This window comes from Mercenaria mercenaria, chromosome 7 (assembly GCF_021730395.1).
Source record: "Mercenaria mercenaria strain notata chromosome 7, MADL_Memer_1, whole genome shotgun sequence".
Lineage (NCBI taxonomy): Eukaryota > Metazoa > Mollusca > Bivalvia > Venerida > Veneridae > Mercenaria > Mercenaria mercenaria.
Genome location: NC_069367.1, coordinates 18,846,478 through 18,866,943, shown reverse-complemented (window position 1 = coordinate 18,866,943; position 20,466 = coordinate 18,846,478). Strand labels below are relative to the sequence as shown.

Genomic DNA, 20,466 nt, shown 5'->3' with positions numbered 1-20,466 from the left:
GGTTTTTCAAATACTGACCTATTTTTTCGAGCGAAAACATAGGATAACGTCATAAACCATAGTTCAGGCTCGTAAACGTAGGTTCACGTTCGTAAACCCAAGTTTACTGTCGTAAACATAGGATAACGACCGAAATTCATTGTTCAATCATGAAACCTAGTTTATCGAACGTAAACCTGGGTTCACGAGCGTAAACTATGGTTTACGCCCGGTATCTGATGTTTTCATTCGAAAATATAGGTTAGTATTTGAAAAACCTAGTTTTACATTCGAAAAACCTAGTTTATCGATTGTTAATCCTAGTTTTTCGACCGTGAACTAGGGTTCACGTAATTATTGGACAATTGGCTTGCCATAAATGTGCTTTATATCTAAGATAAACTCTGCCTGACCTTACATGAACAGCTGGAAGTCAGTGATGTAACCATGGGCTGGAATACCTAATCATTGACAGGTCTTATATAATCTAAATGGCCAGTGTGAATGGATAGAGGATGAGTAAGAACTGCTTGATCATTGATAATTCATCCGCATTGTTCATGAATGGGACTATTTTGTGTAGCACATGAACATCCTTTGGATGTGATTTGGAATCAAATAAAGATGCTACATGATTGTCAGAAATACACTTAACTATGGTAGCAGGATAAACCCGTAACCAAAAAATCGAAAGATTTTCCACCTATGTATATTATTGGAGGGGGAAGAAGCATTTGTATAGGCTGGTATGTCTTCGACAACAATATGGCGTCTTCCTCGGCAATGAAGCAAAGAAGGGGTCATGTGACCTGTCATGTGGTCAGTTTTGGCGCGATCTTTTTGCATTAGAGCAATACTGGTCTATTGGCCTTTGGAAATTTATTTAGATACACCACTTCGATATCTAACATTTTCTCCGAGAATACGGAAATGCATCACAATGCATATTCCTACGATCAAAATCAATAAATAAAACGACAACCTTTAATACAACTGTTTTGTTGTACCGTTCCCCCACCTCACTCTCCACTCAGTCTTGCCCACCACCCCGATCATGCATCCCCATTCCCCACCCCATTTTTTTTTCATTTTTAATTTTCCATCAATATAATCAACATGTGAAATTTTGTACCCTCACCCGGTCACCCCCTCTCCTCCCCCCTCCCACACACACACAAAAACCTTCATTTTCTGTTTAAAATGATTTTGACTAATGAAATTATTTGCTTCTTAGTAACATCCTTGGATTTTTGCCAGATATATTTTTTTGCCATTCCTCACCTCAAGCCCTTTCGGCGGGGGATACCAATTCATCGAATTTGCTTGTTACTTAATATTTTTGACACAGACTCGAGCTATTGTGCAATATCTTCATCCACCATTGGAGTCATTAAACACTCCAGTGACAGCTCCAGTTTCCTCAAATGTGCCCAGTTTCACTATTCAGCATCGAAATAATCGAGCGTGCTGTCTCCTGTGACAGCTCTTGTTATGTTACACTTTTGGACTCAGTATTGCCAATTTGGGGCCTAACATCTTTGACTGACTTAATTAAGTAAATGCTAAGGGAGGTAATTACTGTATTTTGTGGGTCAGTTTGCAGCAGTGATGTCCCTTCCTTCTGTATGTTATCTAGATAATAAGAGGTTATGTAGAGCAAACTGTTTTTAAAAAGAAACCAGTTCATGTATGCACTCAGTCAAGTGTTTAGTCTGAACCTTTAAACCAAAGGTAGCTAATATTTCTTTTATAATTTGTCTAAAAATGGTATGTGTTCCACTTATGCAGGAAAGTTGTGAGATACTGAATAAGAAATTAGTACTGACGTCACGAAGCTGCCCAAAGCAAAGGGTTATGTTACAGCAAACAAACAAATTTTAAACACTATCCTCAGATTTATATTTCATATTAAAAGAGTAAAAGGAGAGACTTGTCTGTGTTTCTTTCTAGATTTTTACAATATTTGCAGGGTTATGATGTATTTAATAGTGTCATTTAATGTAGTTTATATCTGACTTTTGATTTTAATACTTGTACCATGTGTCTTAGATACAGGTGTGTATTAAATTGTAGTCACACTATTTTTTTCAGAATGAAGTACTATCTTATTGTTCTTGACTATAACCATTTGATGCCTACAAGAAACCTGAACTGCTTGATCCCACAGTCTTAAACATGTGATAATATAAGATTCTTTCACTGGTTGTAGGTGCATGTGGGAATTTCCGGCCTTGAGGGTAACTGTTTAGGCGGTAACGAGGTTCCTACCAAGTTACCGCCTAAACAGTTACCTGAGAGCCAGATATTCCCATCTGAACCTATAACCAGTGACAGAATCTTTTTCTTGCATACCGATATAAAGATGTAATAATAAAAATAAAATCGGGGTGTAAGATGGATTTTTCCAGCACCGGTAAAAATACAGGAAATCCCCGTCTGGTATGCAAGAAAGTCAAATCTTACTGCTGTTGACTATAACCATTGGATACCTGAACTACAGTGATCCCACAGTCTTATCAAGGGGCAGGATGTGAAGTGGTTGCACACTTGGTTCAAGCGAGCAAAATGGTTGCAAACATACAAAATGGCGGATATTTTCTGAAATCATCGCATGTTCGCTTGTTTTTTTTATCAGGTAAGTGGGTTTCTGTTGTAGTTTGAACTCTATGGATATGTGCATGCATCTACGTCACACTCGGTTTTGCGTTTCAACATTGTAGATTTCGAATTCTCAAAGTTATTGAAGTTATAAAATGGTCATGTTCATGTTTTGATATTTGAATTGTGTCGTTTCTTGCCGTTTTTAACATTCTAATGATCAAACTAGCCTGTTTTGGGGCCTTTAAAGGAGACAAAACAACTAATTGTGAAGAATTCTATAAACGTTTGGCTCTACATGTTTTTGGGATATTGCTATACCCAAATAAATCTTGTTCAAGCTAGTTTTTGTTGCAAACTTGTACTTCAAGCAATTTCCATAGCAAACTTTTTCTGAAAAAATAGTGTCTAACTATCAGAGAATGTTTATTGTGCAACTCGTGTACATTTCTTTTCTGTTTATGGTCGTACATTTTTATAGCATCAAATGACCCTTTGATATTTTAATATAACTATTGATAAAAAACCTTATCATGTTTTCATGAAACCTAGTAGGATTAGGGTTTGTGTTCCTATATAATTTTAACATCTTCCCTGTTTATAGATTCAGCTGTCTAGATTGCAAGCAGAAATAAAACTTTCGGAGACACTGTCTAGGTACATTTTGTCTTTTGGATCTTGTCCAACTTTACACACTATACAGACGACTTTAACATGCAGTTGTTTTCTTTCAGATCTTTTCAAGTCTAGATGCTATGAACATCAGATGCTATTATGACCCGAGAGCATGAACATGAATCTTTGTTTGCTGAACAAACTATGCTAACACGTATATCAGAAATAACCCTTAGGTAAGTGTTATTGGTATCAAAGACACTTTATAAAATTTTGTAAGCCTATTCTTATTTTCTATTCCTATTCTGAACCAACAATTTTAGCAGCCTAAAGTCAGATACATTTTTTGCGTAATATATAGAACACATAAGCAATGTTGGTTATCAACCAGTAATGAAAAGTAAATTAATTGCAGAGTAGTGCCATAATACAGAAGACATATAAGTATTGCTACAGAAATGAATGACAAACATTGAAATGCTGTTTACTTGCAAAATTTATTTTAATTGTTAGAAACAAAACAAAAGCATCAAGTGTAACAGTGTATAATGTTTCATGTTCAGTTCTTTATATTATGTTAATTTTGCATTACATTGCAGTATATTATACAAATTACCAGTGTTACTTTTTATTGCAGAGTTTAACCAAAGGAAAGGAAGCGTACCAAAGTATTGAACATTAAGAACATTGAATGATATACCAAGAGGTGTTCGACACAGTTAAATCACATTACAAAGTTGAAGAGTCTGCTAAGACTATATATGAGCGAATACAGCACAACAGTTACGCTGTGGAGGCAGTAAACAGTTTTGAGCTGTTACGTGTCGAATTGGCCAGGGTCAAATTTACAAATAAGAGGCAATTTACGGATTGAAGTGGATATTTGAAGTTTAAAATAATGATAATTGCTAGAATTGAAGTTTCAGCGGCTAGAATTGAGTTTCAGTTATTTAAAGAAAATCAGCTGAGTAGCCTTGATCTTGATAGTATGACGTAATGACTTGCAGGTGCGTATACATGCTTCCTCTGAGCTAGCTTAAAGTGGGGTTGTCATTTTAGCAGGGACCTCAGGAAAACTGGAATAGTGAAAAAACAGTACGGATGGCACATATATTTCAGCTTATTTTCAGATTTTACAGTGTTACTGGAGTATGGAACAGTGTAGCAGTTGGGGCTATCATTTGCATGGAATTTTCTCCAGCGATTTGAAAATTGGCAAATTTCGCTATTTTCGTCATCAGTTTCCGCAACAGGGAGAGCACAAAATTCAGGTCTTGTAAACAGAAAACTAGATATTAGAGATGTATTGCAGATGGTTTGTAACGATAGACATACAGTGATGTTAATGTTGCAATATCTTTATTTCAGGTTTGTGGTTACAGACTTTTGTGTGAGGTTTTGAAAGTTGGGTAGGCGACTCTAGGCCGAGAAGCTCAGAAAACTGATTGCCTCCTGTATACAGTGGATTGAAATTGATAAACTATAACAAGAAAATGTTCGGCTGCCATTAAATCTGTCTTCTCTACAAATGAACAAACATAATTATGATGTTTTTTGTTGATAGTTATGATGTTTTTTGTTGATTGCCACCACAAATTTAAATGCCAACTCTACTGTTTTCAATCTTTCCTTAATAAAGTTGTTTGTGTCCAAGATTACATCTTTTTGGATACCGTGCAACTTGGGTGTTGCCTTTTCCGAAGTTGTATGTGATACTTCTTCTTTCTGTTTAAAACCATTCAATTTTCCAATCAGAAACTTTAAACAATAAAATCAAGCACGTGATAAAATGATGAGAACTACGTTCATGTTTCAGCAGATGTTACACTTTAACATAGATGAGTTAATCATTTTATCTCAGTTTTACTCTCATTGTACAGTGTCCACGTGTTTTAGTGTAAGTATTGATTAATTTATTGTTTTGATACACAGTAGTATGACCTAAAAGATATTCAAAGATGACTATTTATGTTCCAGAAACAAAATATGAACTATGCCGCATGCCAGTCCGTAAAGGGGTAATTTATGTATCTAATCACCACTCAATAACCTTGTTTCGTATTATGATCATGTTATATCGACTATAACTTCTAATGAGTTCAAAACATTTTACATCATAATCATATCTTAAGACTGGGATATTTATTTATTTTGTTGGGTTTAACGTTGCACCGACACAATTATAGGTCATATGGCGACTTTCCAGCTTTGATGGTGGAGGAAGACCCCAGGTGCCCCTCCGTGCATTATTTGTGACCATGACTGAGAAAATGGGTCCAGATGAGGAATTTTGACATTTTCAGGTTTTTGCATATTTAGAAAGTATATTCATTCAGAAATAAATCCTGAAATTTTCAGATGAAAATCTTCAAAATTGTCAATTTTATGACAGATTTCGTAACATAGATATTAAATGAAAACAGAACATTTCAGTTATTCTTTCTTTCTAGTTTATTTCTCACTTACTGGTAATGGCTAACAATTCTGAAATAAATTTATCTTCTGTTACAATTGCATGATATATATAAGATCCCTCCTTATTACACAAAATGATAATCAACTAAAATCTACAACAATTTCTATAAAAATTTCTCAAATTCTGTTACCATGGCAACAAATATATTAAATTCCCTTTTCTATGATAAAACTTTAAAAAAAAAACATGTTCACTTAAAGTAAGGACTTTAAAAAGTAAAATATTAGAAAGCATATGTATTTGTAAAAATATTCTGAAAATTTCACATGAAAATATTAAGAATGTTTGGTTTTATGACAAGTTTTTGTAACATGGGTAATAACCATAAGAATAAGTTAGATTTGTCATTGTTTCTCATAACTTGTCTTTTAGATGCTGGTAATAAATGACTATTTTGGAAAAAAAAATAACCTTGTATCACTATGAAATTTTATTCTTGTGATGCTTACTTAAAACAGAAAAATACAGCTAATTAAAATCTTTCATATTTTCTATGAAAACATTATTCAAATTGTGTTACCATGGCAACATATGCATTAAATTCCTTTTTCTACAATAGAACTTAAAAATAAAAGCTTAATTTGAAATAATGTTTCTTATAAGTTGAATATTTCGAAGTATATGTATTCGAAAGTAAAATTTGAAACTTTTATGTGAAAAGATATAAAATGTTTGATTTTATGACAGATTTCGTAACACGGGTAATAACCACAAGAATAAACTATTTCAGTCGTTGTTTCTTCAGTTTGTGTTTTCACTTATTGGTAATCACTGGCTATTTTTAAATAAATGAATCTTCTTTTACAAAGAATATTTAGATATTCACATAAAGTGCAAACATCTAGCTGGCTAAAGTCCTTCACATTTTCTATAAAAACATTATTAAATTATGTTACCATGGCAACATATGCATTCGATTCTATTTTCTATAATAATACTTTAAAAAGGAGCTATATTTGGAAAAAGTGTTTCAGATAACTTGAATATTATAAAGTAGTATGTATACAAGAATATTATCTCAAAGTTCCGTGTTAAAAATATTAAAATGTTTTGTTTTATGACAGCATTCGTAACATGAGTAACAACTATAAGAATAAGACATTTGATTTTCTGTCATTGTTTCTTCATAACTTGCCTTTTACCTGCTGGTAATAAATGGCTACTTTGAAATAAATGAAACATATATTACTATTGATTTTTTTTTATTGGTTATGCTTATTTTAAAGTAGAATACTAGAAAGTACAGCTAATTAAAAACTTTCCATATTTTCTAAGAAAATTATGTTACCATGGCGACATATGTTTTAAATTCCCTTTTCCTACAATAATACTTAAAAACAAAAGCTCATTTAAAAAAGTATTTCTAATAAGTTAAATATTTGAAAGTACTCAGGAAAGAAATCTGAAAATTTCACATAAAAAACTTTAAAATAACAAAACAAAAAAAGTAACCAAAGTAGTTATTGTAAGAATAAACATTTCAGTCATCCCTTTCCTCATAATCTGTTTTTTTTCACTGGCTAGTTATAACTGACAATACTGAAGAAAGTGAACATTCTTTTACCATTATATTACATGCTGTAGATCCCTTAAAATACAAATCCATAATTTCAATGAAATATAATTTGAATTATGTTACTATGGCAACATACATACTTAATTCCTTTTTTCTAAAAATACTTTAATACTTAACACAACAGCTTAACTTTTGATGAAGGTTACACAGCTACAAGCTCTGGTGAAAAGTAAATATTTATTTCCAGCCAATACTTTAATGTAGGTAACTGAAACTACAGCCTTTACTTGATGTTTAACCTTAACAGCTAAACACATCTATATGAACAGCAAAACAGGCTAAAGTGTTGTGTATTAAAACGTTTGAATTCAACAACAATTTCTCTTCCATTTTTCAGTTCTCAGAAAAATCCTCGTCAATCACAATTTCAGTTTTCAGTTCAAGTGGTCTGGGACAAACAGAATCCTTTGACTTTTCAGACAAATACTACTCTCTTAGGAGTTCATACAGGTACCATTGTCAGGCTTGTGTCATGCCATGTCAATAATATTCGTTTGGCAAGGGGGAGTAGATTTTAGTAAGTTAACTGTCTCAACTGGACTGTCACTTTTAACAATAACAATCCAGGTGTTTCTGCAGACATGATAAAGTGGTAATACTTGGTTATCTTCTTCAAAAGTTTAAAATATTGTGATAAGATATTTCTCCACTGGTAGAATGTGACAGGATTTAAATCATTGTTGACCAACTGTGCAATGATATGACCTTTCTTTTATGACTGACACACTGTGTCAACAATATCATGTATTATTAAAGGTCTCAGCATTCACCCTCCTCCACAGATTCTTCTAAATTCAAAAGTGCAAGTCAGATTCAAACTTTGCATGGTCTGTGATCATTGTTGAATATTTAGTCGATCTGTGATATCCTGTAACAAATAAATAAAACATTTTATCTTAAATAATTAACCTGGGAGTCGCTTTATTTAATAAAAGCAGAGTTATCACTATTTGATAATAGATGATTCTTACAACCAATGCTCTAAAATATTCACAGACTGACAACAGCGTGCTGTCAGTATATAAAATGTACTATGTTTGTAGATTTTGATTACTGCAAATAGGATGTTCTATAACACATTTTTTTTTGCATTTATTGTGTTAACCCCTAACCTGCTAAATTTGCAAAATGGACTAATCCATCTTAAACAGAGACAGTACCATTTATAGCTTATAGGGGGTTCTCATAGAAAATTTGCTGACTAAATATCAAACACTGCAGATCATGATCAGACTGCACAGATGTGCAGGTTGATCTTGATCTGCACTGGTGGCAAAGGCAGACATAGCTGCCTCATTCAGCCTAAGGGTTAAAAGTATACACTGTTTTAACAGCTATCAAAAATGGTTGTTACCTAGTAAAACTCTCCACAGACCAAACCACAGCAAGATGTTATTTCTATTCTAGCTAGCAGCATTGTCAAAATGGAATACCAATACAGGTAGTGATGTACCATGCTCACAAGTTGTCTGCTCCTTAACCAACTGAGCTGCTTTCATAAACAAGAGGAAACACTTGCCTTCCTAAAAAAACATTTAAAAGTCTTTGGTAAAGGTATCTGTTATCTTCATGTATCTCAGGAACCGTTACAGTCTTCATTCTAATCCTTATTCTTGGTGCAATAAAAATGGTAAAAAAATTCAATCACATCACAATTTCTAAGTCAAGAATGGGTTAATTAAATTTGAAAATAATCACATTACAATTAAACTAAATTACAATTAATTGATTTACTTCAAAAAATTAATTAAAATTCCTATTATTTAGAAGTCTTCTACAACTTAATGAGATATCAACTTATACACATGTACATGTAGTGTTAAGCATTCAAATTATCTATGTACTTATTGAGTGCCACAGACTTTTCTCAGGCTAATAGCCAATGTAATGAAGACTTTACACAAAATGATCCTCCTTAAAACCGGATTGTTGAAATTTAATTTCAATAATGCCAGTTTAAGCCATTCAATAGTCACAGTACATGCACATACATTACATAAATCATTAGTGTAGAAGTAGACAATTTTATATGGGCTCCAACAAAACCTAGACACAGGTATAATTTAATAATATATTGCATTACAATTATAATAGGAGCAAATAGCTGCATGTTACTTACCTGATTCCTCAAAGCATATCCAAAATATGTTACATTTTCTTCAGATCTTAAAGTAAACAGACCAATTTCCTGGCTGGTGTAGGGTAAATGAACCAGCTGTAGTGGAATGAACCATCAAAGGAACAAGGAATATTATCTGAAAGAAGATACATTACATGTACTGTAAACATCACTAAAAATCAAAAACTGAATACTTAATTAATAATGTGATTGTGAAAGGTTTCATTAATTTACCACAAAATACTTTAAAAGTTCTTATACTATGAATCTATTTTTAAAGGATCATAAATTGTTTTACACACAGCAACTTGAGCAAGGCTCAAAAATTTTAAAAATAAAAAGATTTTCATTATATAGCATAAATTCCCACTATCCATATACAATCATCCTGTTACAAAACATTCTGAATCAACAATAATGGAAAGAGAGTAGTCACCAGACAGAAATAACATGACTTATGAGACCCACAGCAAAAACAGTTACCATTTTATAAATGGAAGCGTCCAGACAGCCGGTAACCAGAAACCTAGCCAGTGTTTCAGCCAACCGGTAACAGGACGCCTAGCCTATCCTATCCTATAGAGGTTTTCTAGGCGTCCGGTAATCAATTTTAAAATATTGTCTGAATAAGCCTTACAGGTGAATATTCAAACCTTAGTACGGCAAAAAAAAATAATACAATAAATTTATTCATTACAGTATTCATATATAAAATGATCGCCAAACAGCTAGAAAAACATTCGCGGAGAGGCTAGTCGTCTTGTTGCCGGACAGCTAGAATTAGGCAGGGTAGGCGTCCGGTTACCGGACATCTACATATTTCCTTTTAAAAAACCTTGGCTACTACTGCGAGACGGGACTTTTCGAGAAATGATGTGACACAGGCAGGCATCTATAAGTCTGCATCAAATTTATTAATTATCATAGCTACATGTATTTTGTATTTTTCCATACTAATGCTTACTATGGACAATGAAATAATTTGATGAATCCTGGTCACCATGAGTAAGAAGCTGCCTGCCTTCAATAATCTTTGTGATAACCCAACCGGCCATTTTATATTAAATATACAGGCATAATGAAATCATCTGTGTTTAGTGGCCACAAGATAAATTTCATAAATTTCCCTCGGTATGTTTTGGACAGTTGGATTCACTTCCGGGTAAAAGACAGACTTATTTCAGTGAAAGTTTCAAATATATTAGAGAATCTACATTAACAACTGTTTATAAACGGTACTTACCAAATCAGTAAACAGTATTACAAGTCTCAGATCCCTTCATCGTTGAACAGAAGGTAGTTAAACAAAAGTAAACTTCACGTGCTTCCCTGATAAAATATGAAACCGGAAACATACAGTAGCGGAGGGGAAACAACTGATTTTAAACGAAATATTTTGTCTCAGGCGTAATACCACTATTTTTTTTACAGGTCTGATGTCTAAATACTCTTTCTCTAGTAGGCTGTTATCAATCATGTAACAAGCAGTTGTATTTTAACGGTCAAACTTTTGCTAATTAAAACATGTGTAAGAAAGCTGCACGCGTAAACTTGGCGCAACTTTAAACGTCGTTTCTCGATATTACGTCATGCCGCATCTGGACCGGTTTTCAAAGACGACGTCACATTTCATCACGAGTGGGCACCTGGGTAGAACCACCGACCTTCCGTAAGCCAGCTGGATGGCTTCCTCACATAAAGAATTCAACGCCCCAAGTGAGGCTCGAACCCACATCGATGAGGGGCAAGTGATTTGAAGTCAGCGACCTTAACCACTCTGCCACGGATGCCCCTAAGACTGGGATATATTTTTGTACATTTAATCTAGAAATGAAACATAACGTACGCATTTATGTCATTATGTTATTACATCACTGTTGCATATAAATGTGTTGTTGTTTTTTTTTCTATCAAAACTACATGTACTAATATTTTACGAAAAACAGTTTTTATGAACAAATCATGTATCCTGGTAGTTTGTTGTTTCATGCGACAACAAATGACGTTGAAGCACAAACCGTGAACGGAATTTCTTTTCGCAAATACCACATTCCAGAGGAGAATTCCCATCGCTGTCTCAGTCTTGCATTTTTGCCTGAAAAATAAATTGAACAAGGAAATACAATACTGTAGATTTCAGATTGATTGTAATTAAAGCACAAGTTTGCTATATATTAGTTCGATTATAATATTTCTTTTATGTAAAATATCTTTAACAAATTTTCTGTCAATTATAAATACCTGTCAATGGAGATGGGAACTTAAAATTTGGACTAAGAATTGAGACAAGAACTTGTCAGATTACACGGTTTGAATATAAGTAATTTCTTGGGCAAGATACACACAAGGCTAGTTAGGGCTGTCATCGATAGAAACAATATCGATGTATCAAAGATATTTTTTTGTCGATCGATTATCGATTCCCATTTTCAAAAATCGATATTTGACAGAGAGAAAAAACTATCCAGATAAACACTCAGACCCTCAAAAACAATTAAGCTTACAAAGTTGTAAATTTAGATAAATGCAAAAGAGAAGTGAAGGCAAAATAAAAATGAAAGATTTTATTAATTTTTATTTGTTTTTTTTATTTTCATAAATACAAATACAACACAATCAAACAGTAATATGAAAAGTAGGCAGTAAAATTAAAATACCATTTACAGGAAGGTATATAGTATGCAGATGAACAAATAGGTTGTTAATCTAACTTAATAATCGATATATCGATGTATCATCGATATTTGTCCTCTGATATATCGGTATCGTCAATATGTCTAAGACCCAATCAATGACAGCCTTAAGGCTAGTGCACACCATAGCAAAACATCGGCCATATTATTTCACTCATCTTCCAAATTCACAAAAAGCTAAAAAAGTCTCTGTTTTGTGCCCAGACGTCGTTATACGTGATTAGAAATAGAATTATGAAATCTCGCGCTATCTGCTGCAACTTTGAGGAAATTCCTGATTTGCCTCGCCAACCAATTGCACAATGAGAGTTGGACACTATTTTTCCAGATAAAGTTTGCAACAGAAATTTCTTGAAGTACAAGTTTGCAACAAAAACTAGCTTGAACAAGATTTATTTTGGTATAGCACTATCCCAAAAATATGCAGAGCCAAACGTTTATAGTGTTCTTTACAATTAGTTATTTTTCTCCTTTAAGGGCCCCAAAACAGGCTAGTTTGATCATTAAGGATTCGAGCCCAATTCCGTACACCTAGAAAATGCTTAATTCAGATTTTCCGCAAATTTCACCGTTCTTTGTCGGAACATTATGCATAAAGTGCTAAAACTAATTTCATTTCGTATGTTATAAAGACCCCAACGATGACCAAATATTGGCTTAAGGGCATCGTTTCGGCGCAGAATATGGCAGTAACTGAGTACGAAAACATGTTCTAATTTCGCAATGAGGCCTTCTTTGGACCTATGCCGTCCGCATCCTGAATATCCGTCGGCTATGTTATATGTACTATCATTTTGACAAACATACCAGCAATATATCCACATGGTTTATTTCATCTTCAAGTCCCTCCTGGATGCTGTGAATTACAGCAGTAACAAGGATTCGAGCCTTTAAAAAAATAGGATGCCGTTGGTATCTTGAACATCCGCCAACAATGTAATATGTAGTCTCTTTTGAACAAACATACCAACAATATATCGATATCATGCTGTGAATAACAGCTGTAAGAGGGTTTGAAGCCCGTTTCCAGAGACATAAAAAGACAAAAATATTATTTACAGGAGGGCCAAGATGGCCCTAAGTCACTCATCTGTATAACACACCATAACAGTGTAAACATGTTTTACCTAGTGATTTCATGGAGACAAAAATATTCTGACCAATTTTCATTAAGATTGGACCAAAAAACGTTGCCTCTCGAGTGTAGACAAGCATTTTCTTGGATTTCACCTAGTTACCTAGATTTTTACCCCACATGACCCAGATTCGAACTTGTCCAACATTTCATGAAAACAAACATTCTGACAAAGTTTCGGGAAGACTGGAGCAAAAAGTGACCTCTAGAGTGTATACAAGCTTTACGATTTGACCTAGCAACCTAGTTTTTGACCCCACATGACCCAGATTTGAAAGCACCCAAGACTTCAAGATAACAAACATTCTGACCAAATTTTATGAAGACAGAATCAAACATGTGCCCCCTAGGGTGTAAACAAGCTTATTCTTTGATTTGACCTGGTGGCCTAGTTTTTGACCCCACATGACCCAGATAAAAATTCATACGATGTTTCATGCAGACAAACATTCTGACCAAGTTTCATGCACATCAAATGAACAAGAGTGTTAACAAGCTTTTCCTTTGATTTGACTGGGTGACCTAGTTTTTGACTCCATATGACCCAGTTTCAAACTTGGCCTAGGAATCATCAAGATAAACATTCTGACCAAGTTTCATGAAGATAGGGTCATAAATGTGGCCTGAAGAATGTTAACAAGCTTTTTCTTTGATTTGACCTTATGACCTAGTTTCTGACCCCATATGACCCAGTTTCAAACTTGGCTTAGATATCATCAAGATAAACATTCTGACATAGTTACATGAAGATAGGGTCATAAATGTGGCCTCTAGGTTGTTAACAAGCTTTTCCTTTGATCTGACCCCATTTGACCCAGTTTCAAATTTGGCTTAGATATCATCAAGATAAACATTCTGACATAGCTACATGAAGATAGGATCATAAATGTGGCCTCTAGGTTAACAAGCTTCTCCTTTGATCTGACCTGATGACCTAGTTTTTGACCCGACATGACCCAAATTGAATCCAGGCCTAGGGATCATCATGATAATCATTCTGTGCAAGTTTGTATCAAATCAAAGCATAAATGAAACCTCTATATGGCTATAAGGGCCAAAATAGAAAATTTTGCCGCTTTCAGGGGCAATAACTCTAGAACCCATGATGGAATCTAGCCAGTTTTCGAAAGGAACTGAGATCTTATTGTGACTTAAGTTGTGTGTAAGTGTGGTTAAAATCAAATTTAAATGTCATTTCTATTGTGTTCACAAGGTAAAAATTACCAAATTTTGGCTCTTTCAGGGGTCAATCCGGGGCTATCACTCCAGAACCTATGATTGGATCTCACAGATTCATCATGGAATCCAAGATTTATTGTTGTTGAAGATATTTTGTATCAAATCAAACCGTAAATGAAGTCTCTATATGGTTGCAAAAGCCAAAATAGCAAATTTCAGCCTTTTAAGGGGCCATAACTCTGGAACCCATGATGGGATCTGGCCAGTTTTCGAAAGGAACCAAGATATTATACCAGTACAAGTTGTGTGCAAGTTTGATCAAAGTTGATTGCAAAATGTGGTCTCTATTGTGTTCAGAAGCCAAAAAATAGCAAATTTTGGCCCTTTAAGGGGCCATAACTTTGGAACCCATGACGGGATCTGGCTAGTTTTTGAAAGGAATCGAGATATTATGCCAATACAAGTTGTGTGCAAGTTTGACAAAATGTGGCCTCTATCATGTTCAGAAGCCAAAAATAGTAGGGATGGGAACGAATACTGAAATCAGTATTCGAATATTCGGTTTGTTTAAATGGAAATTTTAAATTCTTATTAAGTGATTGGCAATACACAATGTATTCCTTTGTTTGAAGCTTGAATCATCGTACGTAATAAGGCCTAAAAAATGTTTGTTTCGGGTTACCCGACCCTGCCTAGTTAAACCTGCCGACGCTAGCGTTTTAAAAATATTTCACAATTCTGTCAGGATAATCATGAACATATTTAACTAATTCAGTGTTTTAGCTTCAAAATGATACAAAAAAAAAATCAAATTGATTATAATATCGACTGTCGCAACTTTATCTAAAAATAGCAGGTCGTCCCATTTAAGCACGTGTCGCGCTGTTGTATTACCGCCGCCATTTTGAAAATTTTCAATTGGCGTGTAAAAAGCAAGTAAGGCAGACTTGAACCTCCTTCAACATGATCTTATACATCTATCATATGTTATTTCTTGATTTTATTATAAACTACTTCAAAATTTATTTCGAATACGGCCGATTGTGGATGAAAACCGATTCTGCAGACGGTTTGAAATGTACAAAATATTGTGAAAAGATCGATAATATCTACAAGTTTGGTATTGTTTTCCAAAAAAGAAAAAACAAGAGCTGTCTCCATAGGATGACACATGCCCCCGATGGCACTTTGAATGAATAGTTATGGCCGAGTTTAGGACCTTTGACCTACGGACCTGGGTCTTGCGTGCAACACATCGCCACACATTCATGCGTAGTTATTTTAATATCCATGCATGAATGACAAAGATATGGACCGGACACGCCCATCAATCAGCGCCGTAGCCACACTGAGGCAAACCGAGGCAGTTGCCTCGGTTAAAATTTGAGAGGCAAAAACAAAAGAAGAGTAAAAAGTAGGCCTTTCACACTGATGAAAATTTCAGTTATAAAAGTTCAGAGAAGTATATTAATATCATGAGAATATAACATAATATATCTGCCTCATGACATCATTGAGGCGAGGTGAGGCGGAAATCCATATTGATAGACTTGTCCATGCCCCCTCCCCAAAGTTGGCTGAGAAGTGAGCTACTCATCAAAGTCGAACCCAATTGTGTATTATATTTATCAAATTTAAATCCAAAAATGCACCAGAGGTCACTATTTCATACTGAATTTTCAAAATGTTCAGGGAAAAAGCCCCCTGAAAATGAGGGTGAATCCCCTTCCATACCTTAAAATTCAGACCAAAAAAGGCACTAGAGGCCACCATTTCATACTTGTAATTCATTTTTTCCAGGGGGAGAGCCCTGACCCCTAAATTGAGAAGATCCCCTACAGTACCTCAAATTTTAGACCAAACAATGCACCATAGGCCACCATTTCGTATCTGTATTTCAAAATAAGAGAACCATCTGACCACCACTAAACTGAAGGGGAATCCCCTCCAATACCTTAAAATTCAGACCAAAAAAATGCACCAGAGGCCACCATTTCATAGTTATCTTTACACCAACATGGAAACAGTCCCCTCCAGTACCTCCAGTACCTACCCCCTCCCGGGTTATAAACTAATAAACTACTAGTATACTAAACAAGAGGACCATGATGGTCCTGAATCACTCACCTGTCCCCACATGACCCAATTTTCATGAAGATCCATTGAAAAATATGGCCTCTAGAGAGGTCACGAGGTTTTTCTATTATTTGACCTAAAGATCTAGTTTTTAAAGGCATGTGACCCAGTTTCAAAATTGATCTAGATATCATCAAGGTGAACATTCTGACCAATTTTCATGAAGATCTATTGAAAAGTATGGCCTCTAGACAGGTCACAAGGTTTTTCTATTTTTTAGACCTACTGACCTAGTTTTTGACCGCACATGACCCAGTTTCGAACTTGACCTAGATATCATCAAGATAAACATTCTGACCAACTTTCATAAAGATCCCATGAAAAATGTGACATCTAGAGTGGTCACAAGCAAAAGTTTACGGACGGACGAACGAACGGACGTCCACGGACGCACGGACGACGGACGCCACGCGATCACAAAAGCTCACCTTGTCACTTTATGACAGGTGAGCTAAAAAAGCATGTTGTATGTCTTACTGTTGGTTTTCTGATTTTATTGCCTTTCAATTACAAAAATGATTGTATCCGAGACTATATTAGAATAGGATAAATCCCCAATTATCCTTGTTATAAATATATTTTTTCTTAAAATATGAACGTTCTGTGAAATATAGGGCTAAAGGGACGATTTTACTGTGATATAAAACAGTTTGAGAGTGCTTCAGACTGCACCAGAGACGTCCTGGGGAAAAAATCCGGGAGGCATGCCCCCGGATCCCCCTAGGTTGCCTCGGTTAAAATTTGTGTCTGGCTACGGCACTGTCAATGCACTATCATGAAATATGATATTTTTAAAACGTCTAAGTGTGACCTTGACCTTTAAGCTACAGACCTGGGTCTTGCACGCGACACGTCGTCTTACTGTGGTACACATTCATGCCCAATAATTTTAAAATCCATGCATGAATGACAAAGATATGGACCGGATACGCCCAACTATCATGAAAAATGACCTTTAACGTCTAAGTGTGACCTTGACCTTTGAGCTACGGACCTTGGTCTTGCGCGCGACATGTCGTCTTACTGTGGTACACATTCATGCCAAGTTATTTGAAAATCCATCCATGGATGACAAAGATATGGACCGGACACGCCCAACTATCATGAAAAATGACCTTTAACGTCTAAGTGTGACCTTGACCTTTGAGCTACAGACCTGGGTCTTATGCGCGACACGTCGTCTTACTGTGGTACACATTCATGCCAAGTTATTTGAAAATCCATCCATCGATGACAAAGATATAGACCGGACACGAAAATTGCGGACAGACTGACAGACCGACAGACAGACAGACGGTTCAAATACTATATGCCTCCCTTCGGGGGCATAAAAATTCTAAAACTTGTTACAGGCGCCAGTAAAAATGAACAAAAGATAAAAAGTAGTGATGGGAACGAATATTCGAAAATCAGTCGAATATTCGAATATGAAAATCAAATTCGAATGTTATTTTATTAAATTATTGTATATAATTATATTGTTTTTTTTTTTTTCAAAATAAGTATCATTGATTTTGGGCAATATGAGCATGCTAATTCTACAGAATAAAACCATGTCATGCTTGTTTATCGCGTATCAAAAGATGTCCAATTAACAAGAAAATAACAATGCATAATTGGCAGGGGCCATCGTTACCGATTAACAGTTTGCAACAGGCGTCAATGTGTCAGATGCATGTCAAAAGATGTCCAGTTAACAAGAAAACTGCAATGCATAATTACCTGGGGTCATCGCTACGGATTTACAGTTTGTATTAGGCGTAAATGTGATATATTTTTATCTTTTGTTCATTTTTATTGGCGCCTGTTTTATGTAAGAAGTTGTAGAATTTTTTTTTCGAAAATAATACCAAACTTGTAGATACTGTCGATCTTTAAACAATATTTTGTACGACGTTTCAGACCACCCGCAGAATCGGTTTTCAATGAAAACTTTTCATCCGCAATCGGCCGTATTCGAATTAAATTTTGAAGTAGTTTATAATAAAATCAAGAAATAACATATGATTGATGCTTAAGTTCATGTTGAAGAAATTTTAAGTCTGCCTTACTTGCTTTTTACACGCCGATTGAAAATTTTCAAAATGGCGGCGGTAATACAACAGCACGACACGTGCCTAAATGGGACGACCTGTTATTTTTAGATAAAGTTGGCCTTTTTGATCTTGTTACATACGATTATCCACGCTTAAAACCAACTAGAACTGTCACAGGAGTGACTCATACCCCCACCATACAGTCTTGTCACAGAAGAATGGCAACCATAAGAAATCTTAAAAATACTTAGTCTTTGGAGTACTTCATCCTGGGCTTCCACATGTAAGTAATACTAGTATAATACTAGTATAGTAATACTAGTAAATATATTAAATCTCTAATATTAGAGATACACTAAAAGTGAATATAAGAAAGTGTCTTACCAACCCATGTTACCACAGAAAAATGTATTTACTTTTTACATAGGACTTATAATAAAAAAGTTAGAAAAATACCTAAAATATTGAAAATCTAAAAATAGGATTTCTAAAAATAGACCAATTCCTGGAATTTAAGGTGAAGAAACTCCATACAAAAGTTAAAAAAAGGTTACTTCCCTTAGGCTCTAAGCCAATCAGAATGAGATATAGTGAAAATACATCAAAATTAACCTTAAATTCTAGGTAAAAGGGGACACAATTCAAGAAAAATTAGTGTCAGAGTTATGCACCTTGTGTCACATGATGTGGGTGATGAGGTGGAACATCTATTTTAAGTCTGAATCAAATCCATTCAGTAGTAACTGAGATATAGTGAAAATACATAAAAATTAACCTTAAATTCTAAGTAAAAAGGGGCATAATTCATGAAAAATTGGTGTCAGAGTTATGCACCTTGTGTCACATGATGTGGGTGATGAGGTGGAATATCTATTTTAAGTTTGAATCAAATCCATTTTGTAATAACTGAGATATAAAGAAAATACATCAAAATCAACCTTAAATTTAAAGTAAAAGGGGACATAATTCATAAAAAATTTATGTCAGAGTTAAGCACCTTATGTCACATGATGTAGGTGGTGAGGTGGAACAACTATTTTAAGTTTGAATCAAATCCATTTAGTAATAACTGAGATATAGTGAAAATACAACAAAATTAACCTTAAATTCTAAGTAAAAGGGGACATAATTCATGAAAACTTGGTGTCAGAGTTATGCACCTTGTGTCACATGATGTGGGCACATGATGTGGGTGATGAGGAGGAACATTTATTTTAAGTTTGAATCAAATCCATTCAGTAGTAACTGAGATATAGTGAAAATACATCAAAATCAACCTTAAATTCTAAGTAAAAAGGGGCATAATTCATAAAAAAAATTTGGTGTCGGAGTTATGCACCTTGTGTCACATGATGTGGGTTATAAGGTGGAACATGTATTTTAAGTTTGAATCAAATCCATTTGGTAATAACTGAGATAATAGATTTCGGGACGGGACGCGACGGAACGCGACAAAACTGACTCCTATATACCCCCCTCAAACATGTTTGGTGGGGGTATAATGAATACGTTGGGAATATGCTAATCACTTAATAAGAATTTAAAGCTTCCATTAAAACAAACCGAATATGGCAAACCTAATATTCGAATATTGATTTCAGTATTCCCTAATAAAAAGGTATCACATTTATGCCTATTGCAAACTGTTAATCCGTAACGATGACCCCAGCTAATTATGCATTGCATTTTTTTTGTTAATTGGACATCTTTTGACATGCATCTGACACATTTACACCTGTTGCAAACTGTTAATCTGTGACGGTGGCCCCTGCCAATTATGCATTGCTATTTTCTTGTTAATTGGACATCTTTTGATACGCGATTACAAACACGACAGAACAAACAGTTTTATTCTGTAGAATTTGCATGCTTATATTGCCCAAAATCAATGATACTTATTTTGAAAAATAAAAATTACAATAAT

General features: G+C 34.7%; 1 protein-coding gene and 2 long non-coding RNA genes across 3 annotated transcripts in view; 1 reads left to right on the top strand and 2 right to left on the bottom strand.

Moving 5' to 3' along the window:
• Nucleotides 1-319: 319 nt before the first annotated feature.
• Nucleotides 320-4,748, top strand: LOC123554807 (uncharacterized). The gene is made up of 4 exons (XR_006687122.2): nt 320-2,614; nt 3,312-3,428; nt 3,830-4,199; nt 4,561-4,748. It is a non-coding gene; the product is annotated as an uncharacterized LOC123554807 (long non-coding RNA).
• An 877-nt stretch (nt 4,749-5,625) lies between these two features.
• On the bottom strand, nt 5,626-10,735 carry LOC123555568 (uncharacterized). Its single transcript, XR_006687328.2, has 4 exons — nt 10,607-10,735; nt 9,364-9,499; nt 8,599-8,767; nt 5,626-8,112 (listed from the first exon to the last, which is right to left on the bottom strand). It is a non-coding gene; the product is annotated as an uncharacterized LOC123555568 (long non-coding RNA).
• A 439-nt stretch (nt 10,736-11,174) lies between these two features.
• LOC123554809 (uncharacterized) overlaps nt 11,175-20,466 on the bottom strand; it is a 225,118-nt gene continuing 215,826 nt past the window's right edge. Inside the window, exon 10 of the mRNA XM_053547715.1 lies at nt 11,175-11,458. Coding sequence (XP_053403690.1) covers nt 11,441-11,458 — 18 coding nt within the window. The 3' untranslated portion in view covers nt 11,175-11,440. The remainder of the gene's footprint in view (nt 11,459-20,466) is intronic.